Source organism: Panthera onca, chromosome A2 (assembly GCF_046562875.1).
Source record: "Panthera onca isolate mPanOnc1 chromosome A2, mPanOnc1 haplotype 2, whole genome shotgun sequence".
Lineage (NCBI taxonomy): Eukaryota > Metazoa > Chordata > Mammalia > Carnivora > Felidae > Panthera > Panthera onca.
Window position 1 is genome coordinate 6,013,291 of NC_138340.1, and position 16,866 is coordinate 6,030,156.

General features: G+C 58.8%; 1 protein-coding gene across 7 annotated transcripts in view; it reads right to left on the reverse strand.

Moving 5' to 3' along the window:
- EVI5L (ecotropic viral integration site 5 like) overlaps nucleotides 1-15,855 on the reverse strand; it is a 30,415-nt gene extending 14,560 nt beyond the window's left edge. Inside the window, exons 1-9 of one of the 7 annotated variants that reach the window (XM_081791503.1) lie at nucleotides 15,799-15,855; nucleotides 15,139-15,455; nucleotides 11,867-11,969; nucleotides 10,818-10,872; nucleotides 2,902-3,085; nucleotides 1,532-1,721; nucleotides 936-1,160; nucleotides 758-832; nucleotides 23-148 (exon numbers count right to left, since the gene is read on the reverse strand). In XM_081791503.1, coding sequence (XP_081647629.1) covers nucleotides 23-148; nucleotides 758-832; nucleotides 936-1,160; nucleotides 1,532-1,721; nucleotides 2,902-3,038 — 753 coding nt within the window. In that variant the 5' untranslated portion in view covers nucleotides 3,039-3,085; nucleotides 10,818-10,872; nucleotides 11,867-11,969; nucleotides 15,139-15,455; nucleotides 15,799-15,855. Of the gene's footprint in view, nucleotides 1-22; nucleotides 149-757; nucleotides 833-935; nucleotides 1,161-1,531; nucleotides 1,722-2,901; nucleotides 3,086-10,817; nucleotides 10,873-11,866; nucleotides 11,970-15,138; nucleotides 15,456-15,798 lie in introns of those variants that run through there. The other 6 variants (XM_081791501.1, XM_081791508.1, XM_081791500.1 and 3 more) reach the window with 6 other exon arrangements.
- Between the last annotated feature and the right edge of the window lie 1,011 nt (nucleotides 15,856-16,866).

A 16,866-nucleotide genomic window follows, 5' to 3' on the forward strand; every position in this document is an offset into this window, starting at 1 on the left:
AGACCACCCGGCCTCCGCTTACCTGTAGCATGGACTCGAACTGATAGATGCAGAGCCCCAGCTCGGCCATGCTGGGCTTGAAGAGCTCCCTCAGGCGGTACTCCTGCATCAGCCGCACGAAGACACAGAAGGCCTCCTCCTCGGGCATCTGGGTGGGTGGGGACAGGCAGGGTGGGAGGGGGCGCTCGCGGCTCTTCTTATGGCCCTGGGGTGTGGTGCTTCGCCTGCCTCTGTTACGTTTAGACTTACAGAACGCGGACTGAGTAGGCTGCCTGGACCCTCATAGCAAACCCCTGGTAAATATCGTCATCCCGGTTTCATTGATGGGAAAACTCCTGAGGCTGAGGCCACAGGCCTCCTGGCAGGAAACAGGGAGCTGGGACTTGAAGCCCGGGGCTGGCCACCCCCAGCGCCCAAGGTGAGACACCCTCTGGTTTAGTCCCAGCTGTCTCCATTCTCCCCTCCTAGGTCTGCCGGGTTCTCTGGAGGAAACCCTTGGCCCAGCTAACACCGCACTGGCTGACCTAAGCCCTCCGCCTGAGTGCCAGCCCTGGGTGGTGACCGGGCAGCTCCCGGAGGGGACGGTGGACCAGGACAGGCAGCCAGCCCCTCCGAGCCCACCCATGGGGGGCTTGGCCTAGGGCCTGGCGGGGGTCGTAGGTGGGTGGGGAGGGAGGTCTGACCCCAGGAGGACCCTGGACGGGGGCACGCTCTGCTTTGGCCCACCTCCCGGGCTTGTGGCTGGTGCCTGGCCTACCTGCATGAGGAGCAGACCCACGATGAAGGCGCTGCCCTGGCAGTAGCCCACCTCCCTATCCACCAGGGAGTACGCCTGCAAAGGGGACGCACGTGCATCATCGCAGGGGCCCTCCGGGCCGGCGGGCCCTCACAGGCCGGGGTCTGGGCGGTGGAGACCCGCCGGCCCCGGGCCTCACCTTCATGACGTTGAAGAGGACCTCCTGGCCCAGGCTGTCCTGGCCCTTGAAGAACTCGTGCTCTGGGTAGGTGCGGGCGATGTCCCTGCGGATCAGCTTCTCACAGGGTGAGGACATCTTGAGCAGCTCCGAGTACTGGTTCTTGACGGGCATGTCCGTGGCGCTGCACAGGAGTTGCCACACGATGGCCCGGAAGTGGTGGGGGATGCCCTTGCGGATCAGCTCCTGCCAATGCGGGGGGGGGCGGGGGGGGGGCGGGAGGCCGGGCTGGACCCTGTCCCAGGGCGGCCTCCCCACGGCCACCCGGTCCAGCCCTGAGACGGGGCTGGCCTGTGGCTCGGTTGAGGCCCAGAGCTGGCCGAGCCCCCGTGCTGCGGACAGAAGCCATGCTGCTTAATGCGCGGTCCCCAGTCCGTCACGGAACAGAGCGGGCGGGAAACAAACGGGTACCTGAGACACCGGCGTGACAGCCACTAGCTTGGCCGGCCCCACCCTGCACCGCGGCCCGGGCGCCCCCCCCCCCCCCCAACCCTGGTGCTGCCCTCCGGTGGCCCAGTGACCCGGCCGGCCCCGCCCAGCCCCACAGGCCCCGCCACCTTGAGCAGCTTCTCTTTCCTGCGCCTCCACTCCTCCCACTCGTTGGCGATCCGGCCCCACAGGATCCACGTGTCCTCCTCCAGGTGGCTCAGGTTGGAGGAGGCCGAGGAGCTGGACACCAGCGAGGAGCCGCTGTTCCGGCGGGAGCCGTTCATGGAGCGCATCGACTTGGAGTCGGCTTCCAGGAGCCTGGGCAGAGAGGGGCTGGTGGAGGCGGGGCCCCGGCTGCGGCCAACTCCTGCCCCCCCCCCCCCCCCCCCCGGGCTCTAGTGACTCTCTGGGGACAGGGCACCCCCGGGGGAGCCCGGCCCCTCCTCTCAGGAGTCCCAGACTGGGTCTAAGTTGTTCTCGCTGAGGGGCCTTAGCCGATGCTCTACCCTCTCTGAGCCGTGGTCCTCATTCCCGGGCCCCCAGAGAGGCTGCCGTCTTTGTGTCCCGTCTGTGTCCAGCACGGGGCTGAGAAGCCCGCGCATTGGCGGACTCAGTCGCGTACCAGCACCGCAGGGCAGGGTTGGTTAAGATCTATGCTCTACGCACCAGGTGTAGGGAGGGCGAGCCACTCGGCCAGCTGGCAAGCAGCTGTGTGGCTGTGTGTTTCTGCTGCTCTGCCATCTGGGGCCTCGCTGACCCCGGGGGGGACCACCCTCTGTCAGCCTAGCAGATTCCTAGAGATGGGTAAGGACTTGCCTGCCAAGTGCAGTTTTCCTATGCAGACCAACCAATCTAGAACCCCTAAACCAACCCCCTCCCCTGCTCTGATCACCCCAGGGCCAGGTGCCAGGCCAACGAGGCTTGGCCCTGCACCCCCGAGCCCGCTGAGGTTACTCGAGCTAGCCAGTCGGCCTCGCTGTTCCTTCCTACAGGAACCACAACGAAGGCTCTTGCTCACGTCCTGCCTCATTCCCTCTGCCCCCTGACCGACCCTGGTGCTGTCCTGGTTAGCCCCACATGGTGTGCCGGGCCCCCTCCTCTTAGAGGCGGTGACTCACAAACTCTCTGTCCATTGGCCTCGTTGTATCCGAATAATAATACCGCCTACATTTTGAAACCAGGGGAAGGGCCAGAGGAGAAAGGTGGGAAGGCCCGGCTCCAGAGTCAGAGGATTTGTTCTTCCCTCCAACAGAGGCTCAGCCAGCGAAGGCCAGGTTCACTGGCCCTCTTGAAACCTTGGTCTCATCGGAATGGGGAAACCGATCATCCGGGGTTGGAGGACGGCAGAAGACGTCCCTTGTCAAGCCTCTGGTGGGCGCTGTTACTTTGCCGAGGGCTGGGCCCAGCTCTTAGTGTGAGGGGGGGCCCCCGGGAACTTCTGTGTGGGGCCCAGGCTGCACCCCTGAGGCCACTCCCCGCCCCCCAGGCCCCAACTCACCGGTTCTGCTCTTCAAGCTTGGCCAACAGCTCCAGCTCATCGGGGCTGAGGTTCTCGGAGTCAGAGGTGGGGGAGCAGGTGGGGGCCGACAGGGCCTCCTGGGATGAGGAGTCGGGGCTCAGAGTGGGGCTCGCCATGGTGGGCAGGCTCGTCTGCTGCGAGCAGGGCCAGGTCACAGCTCTGTCTGGGGGCCGGAGACATGTATGGTCAGCACTGGGTGGGGGCGCCTACCCTGTCTGGCTGGCTCTTGGCCGGCTGAGCCTGCTGCTCGCCTGTGGACATTTCCTCACCTCGGGCTGCCCATCTCTGGTCTGTCCGCTCGGTGCACCCCCCATCCCCACGTACTCCAGCCCAGTGGACGGCCATGCTGGCTCCTTCTATGCGAGACACCAGCTACCATGATCCCTGCCTGGGTCCAGATGCATGGATGGAGACAGAAGGACCGCAGCCAGGGCCCGAGCTGCCCTGCTGTCCCTGGGCATAAAGGCCAGGTCTCAACTTGACATCCCTGAGTCCTCAGCAGGACCAGGGGCAAAGGCTCCCTGTCACTCAGGCCTTGGAGGCACAGAAGCCCCTGCTCCAGTGGCCCTTCCTGATGGCCATGGTCCCTGTCTCTGGCTAGATCCTGTCCTGGGAGCCCTGCCTCAGCATCCGACCTTCCCCGTCTCATCAACCAAAGTGGGCGGCTGGCACAGCCAGAAACAATTATTCTCTACCATTGATTGGCTGGTGTTGCCAACGGCCAGAAGAGTCGACTCCCCTTGGGCTGGGAAGCCGGGGATGGACGCATCAAAGTGCTGGGAATGTGTGGCCCGGCGGATGCAGAGCGAGAGCCACAGGCTCTCGTCAGTACCCCGATCTTGGCCGGGCGGGTGCCAGGCCCATTTGTCTGATTTTTCCTGGGGAGGATCTGGCCCTGCCCTCCTTGCAGCTTCCAGAACACTAGCCTCTTGCTTTCTGCCGGCTTCAGGAGAGGCAGCTCAGCACCGTGCCGAAAGCGAGGGCTCTGGACTCAGACGAATCTGTGTCTGAACCGTGGTTCCCCCTCAACCAGCTGGGTGGCATTGGGCCAGTCCCCTGGCCTCTCTGAGTCTCCAAAGACTGAGGATCACACAGGACCTGCTCCAGAGGGTGGCGGTGAACCTGAGTGTGCCACCGCATGGAACATGGGAGAACGGCGCCTGACACTTAATGACTGCTCTCTAGATGGCGGCCTTGATCATTCATTCCAGGGCCAGGGCCAACATCTAGCTGGCCTCCAGGGTTCTGCTATGCCTGGTGTGGGGACTGCTGGCAGGAGCTGCCATCACCCTGGTGGGAGGTTTTAGGGGTGGGGGTGGCTAGGGGAGCGAAGGCAGGGGCCGGGGGCGGTGTTCTTTCCACTCAGTCATGTTTCTGGTAAGCCCAAGCATCAACGGTCCGAGAGGATGGGGATCTCCAGGGCCATGGAGGCAGGAAGAAAGTGCTCCTCCCCTCCCTGTCGCTTTGGACGGCTCCTTCACACCCCCCTACTCTCCTGCATAGTCTGTGACAGGAATCCACTCTTGCCCTTGGACCCCACGTGACCTGGCTCTGACAGCTCCGCCCGGAGGGGCCCTTGGCCAGGCCCCGGAGAGGGGGCATCTGGTCCCCTAGGCAGCAGAAGGACAATGACAGGACAAGAGTAGGTCATTTCACACCTGCCATCAGGTCACTGGGCGCCTACTTGCAGCCTAAACTCAGACCCCAACCAACACCTGAGGGCCCACTGGGTGGCTGGGCTTGACCCTGGCCATACACTTGATTCCAGCCTCCTTGCCCTGTGCTGCCCTGTCACGGGGTGGGAGCGAGGGGGCATCATTCTTTTTTCACCTTGTAGGGGGCCCAGAACCCTCCCTTCCCAGGTCTCTGTGGCTCCTCAGGGCCACTGGTTCTGCCTCTGGCTCCCCAAGCCTCTCCGATTCTGTTGGGTGCCGAGGGCTCTGGCTTGGGTGGGCGGTACAAACTCTGGGTGGCAAACCCCAGCAGAACTGGAAGATCTCTTCCTCCCACGGCCTCGCTGGCCAGCGACAACTGCCCCAGAGAACGGGCCACTCTGCACCGTCTAGCCAGGAGTTAACCTCTCTGGAGAGAGGTGGGGCCCGCTCCGGGCCTACCACCGAGTCAGAGTCTGTGACCAGCCAGGGCAGAGGCAGGCTGTGCACAGGAAGCCCTGACCTGGAAGGATCTCTCTGGGAGGGGAGGAGCTGGGAAGGCAGGCTTGGGAGGTGGGAGAGAGGTGGGGGAGGCGAGCACGGGAGCCTCCTAAGCACCGCTGGGGTGGGGGAGCAGTGGGAGCCCTGGAGCAAGAGACCACACATGGCCAGGGTGGTGGTCCGGGCCCGCCATCTCAGGAGGCCTGGAGTGCCCTGGTGTCCACGATGCCACCCCCAAAGGGCCCGAGGGACTGCTTCAACTCTGGCCTTCTGATTTCAAAACAAAACCAGCCACTAGCAGGGCTTGTCCAGATATTTATCACATATTAATGTGGACTTCATACAGGAAGTAAAATTGATCTAATACACACGGCTGAAATTTGCAGTCCGAGAGGCAGAACCTTCTGATCCCTCAGGAACTTTCTCTTGACTCGTCGCCAGATTCTCTAAACACTGCCTGGCGCTGGAAGCCATCCTCCTGATGCACACACACACACACACACACACACCATACACACTAACACACTCATGCAATTGACCCGCACACACCCACACATACTTACATACACTCACACACTACCTCACACCCCCTGCACTCACAGCGACACACACGATCTTGCACCCACACCCATGCATACACACTCGGACACACAGCCCACTCACACGCGTCTACAGTCCGTCTCACACCCACGCATTCTCACGTGCACACACACACACACACATGCACGCACTTCCTGCACGGACCAGATCTTGCCACTCTTGGGACTGAGTAGGTTGGGACGGACACCGGCCCGCCACCCTCCTAGCTCTGCGGGTGGCCCTGCCTTCCCTCCAGAGAGGCCCAACTCTTCCCGGCTCATTGTCCTTCCCTGATGCTCACTGAGGGCCGTCTGAGGGCCAGGCACTGTTCTGGGCACAGGGAAATGGGGGGAAATAGGTGGATGAGGCACCGCCTCCCCTGCCTGATGGGTACAGAGACCCACAGATGGGGCAGTCCCTTCGAGGGCTGAGGGGCCACCGGCCTGAGATGCACATGCGGGTCCAGTGGGTCTGATGTGCCAGCCTCTCAGCGTCCTTCACTTCAAGCCCCTTTGCCTCTACTCCACCTCAGCCACTTGAATGGGGTCCTGGACCCTGCAGAGCAGGCAGTGGGTGGCCTACCCCTTTGCCTGCTGGCACTCCCACCCTCCACACGGCCACAGGGTGGCCCATGGCTTATGAGGCTGAGCCCATGGCTGAGCCAACCTAGAGGGGCGGGAAGAGACTGCCAGTGTGCTGGGGGCAGGGGGTGCGGGGGCAGAAGGGCCCAGATGCTGGGCGTTTTCTACTTCCCTCCCCCTCTCCGGGCTGTTTAGACACTGCCAGCCATGCGCCCTCCTTCTTGAAGTCCTTTTCCACCCAGCTTCAGACAGACCAGGCTCCTGGCTTCTCTCCCACTTCTCTTCCTGGGCTTCTCAGTGTCCTACACGGCACCTCTTCCTCCATGGGCCTTGCCTCGGCCCCTGTCCCTTCATGCCCCTGGTGGTCTCACTGTCGAGGCTTAAATGATCAAATAAATGCCACCAATTGGGACACTCTCCTTTCCCCATCTTTCCCTTTCTCCTGAGCACCAGCCAAGATTGCCAACTGGCTCCTGAATATTACCCACCAGGGTAAAAATCGCCACTGTCTCGGTCCCTGCCACTGTGGTGCCCTGCCTGAGCCTACAACATAGGAGTTGAGAAATTGAACCCACCTGCCCACCCACCCATATTTGCTGAATGCCTGCGAGGTGCTGGGCACCATACTGGGCAAACACCGATACAGTCGCGGCCCTCCCAGAGCGTACAGAGCATAGGGATTAAGAAACGACCATCCAAACTTTCTATTACAGATTGAGAGGCACGCTTGGAAGAACGGATAGCGCGGAAAACAATCTGGCAGTTCCCTCCAAAGTTAAACACGGAGTTACCCTATGACCCGGCAATTCCGCTCCTAGATATCTACCCAAAAGAATGGAAACCGCACGGCCACACGCGAACTTGCACATGACTCTTCACAGCGGTGTTATTCGCAACAGACAAAAAGTGGAAACAACCCAATGTCCGTTGATGGATGAACAGACAAACAAAATGTGGTCCATCCATACAATGGAATATTACTCAACCATAAAAAAGGAAGGAGGCTCTGACACCTGCTACAACGTGGACGGACCCGGAAGACATTAGGCTCAGTACAAGAAGTCAGACACAAATGACCACAAGTGACATGGTTCCATTTATACGAAATGTCCAGAGGAGGCATATCTATAGTGGTGGCCGGGGGCCAGGGCTTAGGGTGAACGGGGGAATGGGGGATTTCTTTTTGGAGCAAGGAACTGTTCTGGAATTAGACAGTGAGGACAGTTGCACAGTGTTGTGAATATACTGAAACCCATTGAACCATTCGCTTTGAAAGGGTGAGTTTTATGTTATGTGAATGATCGCTCAGAGAAAATGATGATAGGGATGGGATGGGGTGGGATGGGGTGGGATGGGATGGCAGAGGGACCACAGGGCAGAAGCAGGAGGGAGGCATGCTACTCTAGAGGAGACTGGAGAGTTCTGCAGAGGCCAGACCCCCACCGGGCCCTGTGGACCAAGGCAGGAGCCTGGCTGGCCTTGCATTTTAGGAAGACCTTCCCTAAAGCCCGCCACTCCTCCTGATGCAGAGGGGCCTCACTGGGTCCGTGGTGCTGCCCTCCACCCACCTGCTCAGGCCAAGCCTGGCGCTAGCCCTCTGCACTTGCCCAGACCCTTCAGCCACTCCCTACTTGGAGATGGAGACCAAATGTTTTTGCCTGGTGCTCACAGCCCTGCTGGCCTCCCTTTCTCCGTTATCCAAGCCCCACCAGGCTCAGCCCTCCGTGACCACCTGCTTCTTTCTGCCTGTGTCTTTGCACATGCTGTTCCCTCTTGCTGGAAAGGCATTCTCCAACATTTTGAATATTTTTTTTCCTGTGAAATTGTTCCTGTCAACCTCCACCTCCAGCACGCTGGCTCACTTCTCTCCTCTCTGCAAATATCTCCTACAACCCAGCCCAAGGCACATTCTATGGCAATTACTTCTATACGTGCCAGCCTGCCCTACTGGGTCATGAACGTGCTGAGGGCTAGGGCCTAACTTCTTTTTTTTTTTTTTTAATTTTTTTTAATGTTTGTTTTTATTTTTGAGACAGAGAGAGACAGAGCATGAACAGGGGAGGGCCAGAGAGGGAGACAGAATCTGAAGCAGGCTCCAGGCTCTGAGCTGTCAGCACAGAGCCCGACATGGGGCTCGGGCTCACGTACCGTGAGATCATGACCTGAGCCAAAGATGGACGCCCAACTGACTGAGTCACCCAGGAGCCCTGGGCCTAACTTCTTTAATTTTCTACTCCAAGATCCTAACACATCTGGAATTTAGCAGGTGCTCGGTAAACATTTGCCAAATGAAGACAAAAATCTCTGTGCTGTTCAGCCAAGTGATCAAGGTCAACACGGACAGTGATAAGTCATAGTGAGAGCTTGGGCCCGTGATGAGATGACAAGGGCATGGTCACCTCTGTGTCTTTCCTCCCAGAACACATCACCCCAGTTTAACTATGAGAAAAACATGTGACAAAGCCAGACGAGGGGACATTTTAGAAAATTCCTGACCAGTCCTCAAAACTGTCAAGGTCATCAGCAGTAGGGATAAGCCTAAGAAACTGTCCCAGCCATGAGGAACCTAAGGAGATTTGACAACAAAATGTCACGTGGGATCCAGGATGGGATCCTGGAAGAGGACAAGGAAATTAGGGAACCTGAATAAAGCGTGGACTGTAGTTAATGTATCAACATCAGTCTGTTAATCATAACAAATGTGCCAGACTAACTGAAGACGTGACTAATAGGGGAAACTGGGTGTGGGGTCTACAGGAACTCTCTGTACAATCGTCTCAATTTTTTTTTTTAAAGTAGGCTTTGGGGAGGGGCGCCTGGGTGGCTCAGTCGGTTGAGCGTCCCAGTTTGGCTCAGGTCATGATCTCGCAGCTCGTGAGTTTGAGCCCTGCGTCAGGCTCTGTGCTGACAGCTCGGAGCCTGGAGCCTGCTTTGGATTCTGTGTCTCCCTCTCTCTCTACCCCTAACCCACTCGCATTCTGTCTCTGTCTCTCTCTCTCAAAAATAAACATTAAAAAAATTTTTTAAAAATAAATAAATAAAGTAGGCTTTGGGGAGCCTGGGTGGTTCAGTCAGTTGAGGGTCTGACTCATGATCTTATGGTTCGTGAGTTTGAGCCCCACATGGGGCTCACCCTCTGTCAGTGCAGAGCCCGCTTTGGATCCTCTGTCCCCCTCTCTCCCTGCCCCTCCCCTGCTGGAGTGTGCTCTCTCTCTCTCTCTCTCTCAAAAATAATTAAACATTAAAAAAATAATAATAAAGTAGGCTCCATGCCCAATGTGGGGCTTGAACTCATGACCCCGAGATCAAGAGTTTCATGCTCTGACTGAGCCGACAAGATACTCCACTATCCTCAGTTTTTCTGTAACTCTGAAACTGTTCGAAAAAATAAACCCTATTTTAAAAACAATTTGAGAAAAAGATGCCATATCAGCGTGGACAGAAAAGTAAAGCACAGTTGTAACACGTGCCAGGTGCCGTAGCAAGTAGGACAGGTGCCAGGGCCCCCGACGAGGCCGCGGGGGAGGCAGGACTTGTGCTTGGATTTCTGACTCCAGAACCTCTGCCTTCTTCCTGCTTCCTTTCACTTTAGGAATAATACACATAAAACTCGAATGCCCAATTTACTGGGCACTGAGGAAAGTGCAGTCGTTGGCTTTCAATGGGGAGAGGGGGTGAGTGTGTATGTGCCCTCTCTCAGAGCCTGGCATTTTCAGAGGCAAGAATAAAGACCCCAAGTTTCCTTCCAGTTTGGCTCCCCACTTCCCCTCCCCCCACCAGCTTGTGATCCTCTTCTTGGAATGGTTATGGGGGACACAGAAAAATTTCTGAATCTGATGCCTCAGGAGATGCCATGTGACCCTAGATGCCCAGCCTGCCAGGACGGTCACCGTGGGCCCGCAGACCGCCATGGTCCTGGCTGGCTCCAGCTCCTGGGGAAATGGCCTGGTGTCTGGGCCCTTTCCCTTGGCGAGGGGCGGGCAACCGATCTGTAACCTTGGATAACAAGAACAGCAGTTGGAATTCAGGGCTTACTGTCTATCCTCCTCTTTCCCCCAGTTCTCGCTGCAACTCCATGCTGCTCTAGATGTTTCCATATCCGTGTCTCTTCTTCCATGGCTCTGTGGGTGTGTGTATAACTGTTCCCAGATCTCTTGGCCTCCTGGGAGAACTTCAGAGCCAGTAGCCTGCGTTCAAATCCCTCCTACATCCCTTTCTATCTTTGAGATACACTTTGCCTCAGTCTTGTCATCTGAAAACAGGGTTAACTGTTAAACAGTACCTGCCTCCCAGGTTTTGTTGGGAGGAATACCTGAGCTAAACCTGTCAAGTGCTTAGGACAGGAGCCGGCCCATAGTATTTGTTCCCTGTGGGATGGAAAGTTCCATGAGGGCCGGGGCTGTCTAGCCCACCCCTGGATCCCCAGAGTTCCATCACAGCATCAGGCATCCAATATTTGTGGGATGAATAAACAAACCTCCCCTCCTCAGCAGGCCCACCCCCAGTGTGGTGGCCCTCTTTAAAAGTTAAACGAAGTAAAACTATCATTATCATTATTGGTAATAATAGCAGCAGCAAATACCTTCAGATTAAAATCTGAGAGGTGGACCAGTATGACCTGTGGAATCCCTTCTGACCTAAAAAAAAAAATAAAATAAAATGTTTACTACCCTGTATCATCTCCAACTTTCCTACTGCCACCGAAACAGCTTCATTCCTGCAAACCCCTCATTCCTCTAGGTCCCTGAGAATGACAAAGGGGAACATTTAAAGCCCTTATGAGCCTTCCAGGGACCCATGAATAAGACAAGTGGCATCTTGCAAGGCACTTGGCTCTTCAAAGCCAAGATGATAGCTTTTCTGGTGCCCGTGTCAGCTGCACAGGCTCACTGGACCAGGGGGCAGGGGCGAGGTGGGTGCTCCCTGCCTTTGGGGGTTCTCCAAGGCCAACGGGTCGACTTCTTTCTGGGGAAGAGATTTAGGTGCTCTTTCGTAAGTGGGTTGAGTAGGGAAGACTGTCAGATCCTGAAACGATGCAAGTATTTACCGAGCATCCAGTCGCCTGAGACTCAGCCATGAACAGAGAGGCACCCTGCCCTCGTGGGACTAGTGGTCTCCTGTGGGAGGCAGACCTCAATGAAACCATCTCACCACACATCACAGCACGCTGAGCCATGCAGGAAAAGTGCAGGCGAGCTGTGCTGTGCGGATGGGGCCTTCGAAATCTCCCTGGAAGGGATACATCGCTTCCCTGGCTCTGGTGAGTTAGTGCTCACTCCTTTCACTGCCCCTGTTTGGCTACCAGAGCCCATGTGCTACAGACTCCCCTGGGCAAGGTGGGGCTTGCTGCCTGTCCAAGTTCTTCCAGCTACGGGTCCCTTTTCCCAGGGAGCAGCACACAGGGTACGCCCCATGGATAGCATCTGGGACACAGGACCTGCAGGATGAGGCCCACCAAACAAGGCACGATTTCCTGAATGCACCACGCTGGCTCCTGCTTGGTGGGCCTCTGTCCAAGCACTCTGCCTGCCTGGCACGCCCTTCCCTGCGATGCCTGCCCGGTGAGCTCTTCTCTGGGCCTCTACGTCATCCTTGCTCCACCCTCCCTGACGCCCCAGGGATGCGTTGAACCCTTTCTGTGCTCCCGCCGCACGCTGTGCATAATTCCATCTCATGCTTCCACAGGGCAAGCAGCAGGATGTGGTGGGAAGGGCACACACTGGAATCTAGGTTCCTCCAGGTTGTTCGGAAGATTAAATGAGATAATATGTAAATGGTGCTTGGCACAGGGCCTAGCATGTGGCACGGGCCTGATCGCAGGGCACACCGCTGGTTTCAGCTCTTGCCTCCCGATGCCAGGAGGGTCTTTAACTGCGGGGCAGGGACCACATGTGACATTCTTTCATACCCCAGCAGCTGACTCGGTGCCTAATACTTGGTAGGGCTTCACCTAGAACAATCAGCGCCTCTATTTTGCAAGAGGAAATTGAGATCACGTTCCTCCTTGCCCCCCTGCACCTGCCAAAGCACATAGACACAAAGACACAGGCCTGTATCCCAAGCGAGGGTAAGAGTGCACCGATGCTGTTCACAAGCAGCTTTCTCGTGTTTTCCCAAGGAGTTCGTACCCAGCCTCTTCTGAGGAGCCTTCTGACCCCACTGGATCTGCACAAGGTCCCACCCTGGGGAGGTGGAGACTGTTTCCTGTGTACCTCGTGACCTTCAGGAGTCTTCACCACCTCTCCCTTCAGCAAGTGGGCAGAGCAAACCTCTCCCTACCCAGGTCTATGCATCAGAGGTGTACGCGGGCCAGAGGCATTGCCAGCAAGCAGTCCCCATCCTACCCTCTGTCCCCACGGGAGGCTTCTGTGTGGCCACAAATCCCACAACAGACCATCTCTCAACCCCCACCTGAGCCGGCTTCCTGAGATGCAGCTGGGCCACAGAGAGATGGCCATCATCCAGAGAGGTGCCAACGAATTACAACCAGGGGACGAGGGCGGCCAGTGATCCTGCCAGCGCCCATGGATGGATGACTGCCCTGCTGGACCCCACCGGCCCCTTCCACATGGCGCCCAGGGGGACATTCAGGACTACATCCTAACCTCATTGGCTCCCCTGCAGTACAAAGCGAGGATCTAAGGATCTTTCCCCCCCATTTTCCAGATGGAGAAGTTGACGCCCCGAGCCAACATGGGCTCCTTCTCAGGGCCGTCCAGAGTCCACTGGTGAATATCCACAAAGAAGCCTGGGCTTGTTTCTCTGGGGCTTTCCAGGCTAATGTCGCTCAAAGGAGTCCAGACAGGCAGTGCGGGGGCTGGACTGATCTGGATTCGGCGCGGGTGGGACCCAGACTCCTCCTCACCCCTGCAGTCCTGGCCACACCATCGTGCCCGCTCTGTGATCTCCTTTCCTCATCTCTGTGCCAGGGCCAAGCCACCTGCAGCTCCTTCCAAACCGCCCACGGGGGTGACCACAAAAGCCCAGGGGCGCCCACAGGTTGGACCTGAGGGTGACAGCTGTAGGGTGGCAGGACGGGCGGAGGGAACCAACACGACCCGGGAAGACCCGTGGATGCTGGGGCCTCTAGCTTGACCAAAGCCCGGCCCGGGGACAAACCAAGCTGACTACTCACTTGTGTTCCACCCGAGCCTCTTCAGCACATTCTTCCCTTCTGAAAATATTCCTTAACAAAGAGCTGTGTCCTTCTGGCAGGCCCCAGCCCGGCCCCACCGGGTCCCAAATGCCAGGGGAGAAGGGAGCCGTTTCATTTTGGCATGACACGCGGGTGGTGGGTGAAGGAACTCACGCGGGCTATGAGGGGCTGCCCCTGGCGCGTGCATGATGGGGTCCGGAAGCCGGTCCTGCCGGTCTGGTCAGACTTCAGGAGCAGCCTGAACTCCCCCTCCCCACCAGGGGGGTGGCATAAATCAGGGGGGCAGGCAGTGGGGAGGGGGGGGCTTCCCTTTGGGAGACTTCAGTGTAGGAGGGAGAGTGAGTGTCCTTCCCTCTGAAGAATGGCAAAGCAGGGAGAGACGGGTACGGGGAGAGAGGCCTGGGGCAGGTGTCCACAGGGGTGCTGGGAGATTCTGGGTCACCCTGCCACCCTTCAGGGCCCCAACGGGGACGCCGGGCAGGCTGGCCGCCTGGGGCAGGGCAAACAGCTCCTGTCTCCAAGTCTGCCTGCGCTGGGAGCTTCGGGCACTACGGGAGGACCCGGGCAGGTGGCATCTACGGAGGCGTGTGAAAGTGCTAAGGAGTCCTGCGTGTGCGAGTGTGTGGGGGGAGGTACCAATTGTCTGCGTCTGTGTTGGAGGTCCTAAGTTTTTCCGTGTGCGTAGGGGATCCGAGTGTCTAGCTGTGTGTGTGTGTGTGTGTGTGTGTGTGTGCGTGCGAGAGCGCGCACGCCCGCGTACCAGGGGGCTCCTGGATGCCTGTGTGTTGGGGGGCAGGATGTCTGTCCCGACGCGTTGTGGAGGGTTCGTGGTCATCTCTCTGCGCGAGAGAACTGTTGGCTCCCAGATGTGCGTGTGTGCACGCGCACGGGCGCGTGTGGGGCTCTCAGAAAGATGTGTCTCTGGGAGGGGAGGAGGGTTCAGAATATCTATCTGTTGGGAGGTCCTGAGCATGAGGGGAGGGTGGATGCTCAGGAAGCAGGCTCAGGGGTGTGTGTGCAGCTGCTGGAACGCGCTGGGAGGAGCCCGAGGAGTGATTTTTCCGGGTGCCCTTGGGCATGGGGTTGCTGGGGGTGGGAGATGGGCCAGCAGGCCGAGGTCAGGCCTGTGGGTACGAATCCTGATTCACAGAGGCTAGGGGAGGGGTCCTGTGGGGTCGGAAGGGAGGGGTAGGGCTCTGAGGCTAACACCCTTGGGGCTGGGGGCAGGCCTGGGCCCTGAGATAGGATGCCAAGTGAGGGGAGGGAGGGGTGGCAAGGGGTCTGCAGATGGGAGGGGTCCTGAGGGATCCGGACAGAGGGAGGGCGGGGGTCCTGGGCCTGCAGGGAAGGGGGGGGGGGCGCCTGTGGGGGGCGGGTCTGCGGGGTGGGGGCTGGGGGAGCCCCGAAGGGTCCGGGAGGAGTCCTGCGCGTCTGTGGAAGGGGTGGGCGGGAGCTCGCGGCCGAGGGGGGCAGGCTCTTGGGGAGGGGGCGGGATGGGGGAGGGGGCGCCCGGAAGGGCCCGGGGAGGGGCCCCGAGGGGTCCGGAGGCACCGGGAACGAGGGTGGGCGGGGGCCGGGGCCCAAGGCCGACGGCCGGGGTCCGTGCCGGGAGTGCCGAGGGCCCCCGGCGCGGGTTCCGCGGCGAGACGGCCCGAGCCCCGGTCTTGCCGGGCCCCCCGCGGGCCGCAGCGCGGAGCCGGCGGCCTGAGAAGGCGCCCGGGAGGCCCGGCCCGCGCCGCCTGCCTACCTGCGCCGAGCGCGCCGCCATCGCCGTGCCGAGCCTCACCGTCCCGGGCCGCGCCGCTGGATCCCCGCCGCGCCGCTCGCCCCGCAGCCCCGGCCCGGCCCCCTCAGCCGCCCCCCGGGACCGCGGCCGCCGCCGGTTCTGCCGCTGCCATTTCACCCGCTGACAGGAGCGGCTGCCCCGCCCCCGAGGCCCCGTCAGCCAATTCGCCGCCCCCAGGCACCCTGGCTCCGCCCACGGTCTAGGAGTGACGGGATGCCGGGCCAATCCGTGGCCATTCCGTGAGGAGGGCCCTGGCTACGGCCAGAAGGTTGCCGCCTCTAAGGAGAGAAGCAAATTGAAATTAGGAAAGCTGTGAAGGACGGGCAGTTTTTCCTATCGACATGTGGAATCCTGTTGAGCAACACCTGGCGGCACCAATAACAAGGAGGGAGGGGTGTGTCTCCGAGGAAAGGCTGCAGCCTTGAAGAACCCCAGACGGAGGCAGCCAAGCGTTTGGCTCTAAGCCCCGCCCAGAGCCGGGCTTTCTGCCCAATAACGAGACGTCTTGAGACGTCCATTATTATCTGCCCCTCAAATCTCGGCCGTGGCAACTGTTGGGACTCTATAAAGAAGATTGACGCCTCGGGGCCCAATAACACCGATGGAAGGCGGTGCACTAACATTCTCTGGCCAATGGGATCGTGAGGTTGGTTTGAGGTTGGTCTCCCGGGCGGTGGGGCTTGAGGCCTGGATTGAATGAAATAGGGGAGGGGCTGAGAGGGGCGTGACCTGAACCAACAATGGGGCGGGGCCGAGAAGGGGCGTTGGCAGGCTGAGGGGGCGGTGATGGGACCGCACCTTTGAGACCGGCTTTATGCTGGGGGGCGGGACTGTTGGGGGTGGGGTCACATCCAAGGCTCAAGCCGGTTCCCGAACCTGGTCTAGGCCGGGTTAAGTATCTTCTCTGGGGCTCACAGTGCTTTATGTTCACCCATCAAAACTCTGATCAGGCTGTTACCACTGCTTATACGGCCCTCCCACGCCCCACGTGGGGTGTGGGTGTGAGTGGATGATGCAGGGCGTAGGCAAGGGGCCTGGCTCCTGGAAACTAAGTATAAATGCTTGATGAATGAAGGGATGAATGAATGGTAGCCCCCAGACTCTCAACAAGGAAGAAAAACGGTGGGGGAGTGTCACTCAGGCTGAAGAGGAGCATGTAGGGACAGTCACTGATGGCAGGCAAGACTTAGCAAAAAGGACACGTTCCCACCCCAAGGGATGGACCCTGGAGGGGGTGGGGCAGGGAAAGACCCTGTCACCGAAGAGAGGGTGACATTGTAGGTTCCGAATGGGGGCTGAAAATGGGGAGACAGAAATGGGTATGGGGGGGCTTGGGATGGAGAGTGGGCCGTTATCAGGACTTTCTAAGATCTGAGGTTTCAACCTTCTAAATACCAGGGGCTTCTATCTGGTTTTGGGAGCAATGACTGACATCTGTTCGCTCCATGCCCCTGGTCATCTCTCCTTGCCTCTGTCTACGCTCTGTTCTACCTACATTTTGCTTCTGCCTGCATTCTCCCTGCCACTGTGTATTCTCTCTGCCCCTGCCTAACACTCTGATTCTGTCCACACTGTCTTTGTCTCTCTCTCTCTTCCTTACTATCTACATTACATCTATTAAAATTCTGGAATTGTAAGAAAAGCCCCAAAACATATTTCTAAAAACTCTGGTGGTAAAAATAAATATAA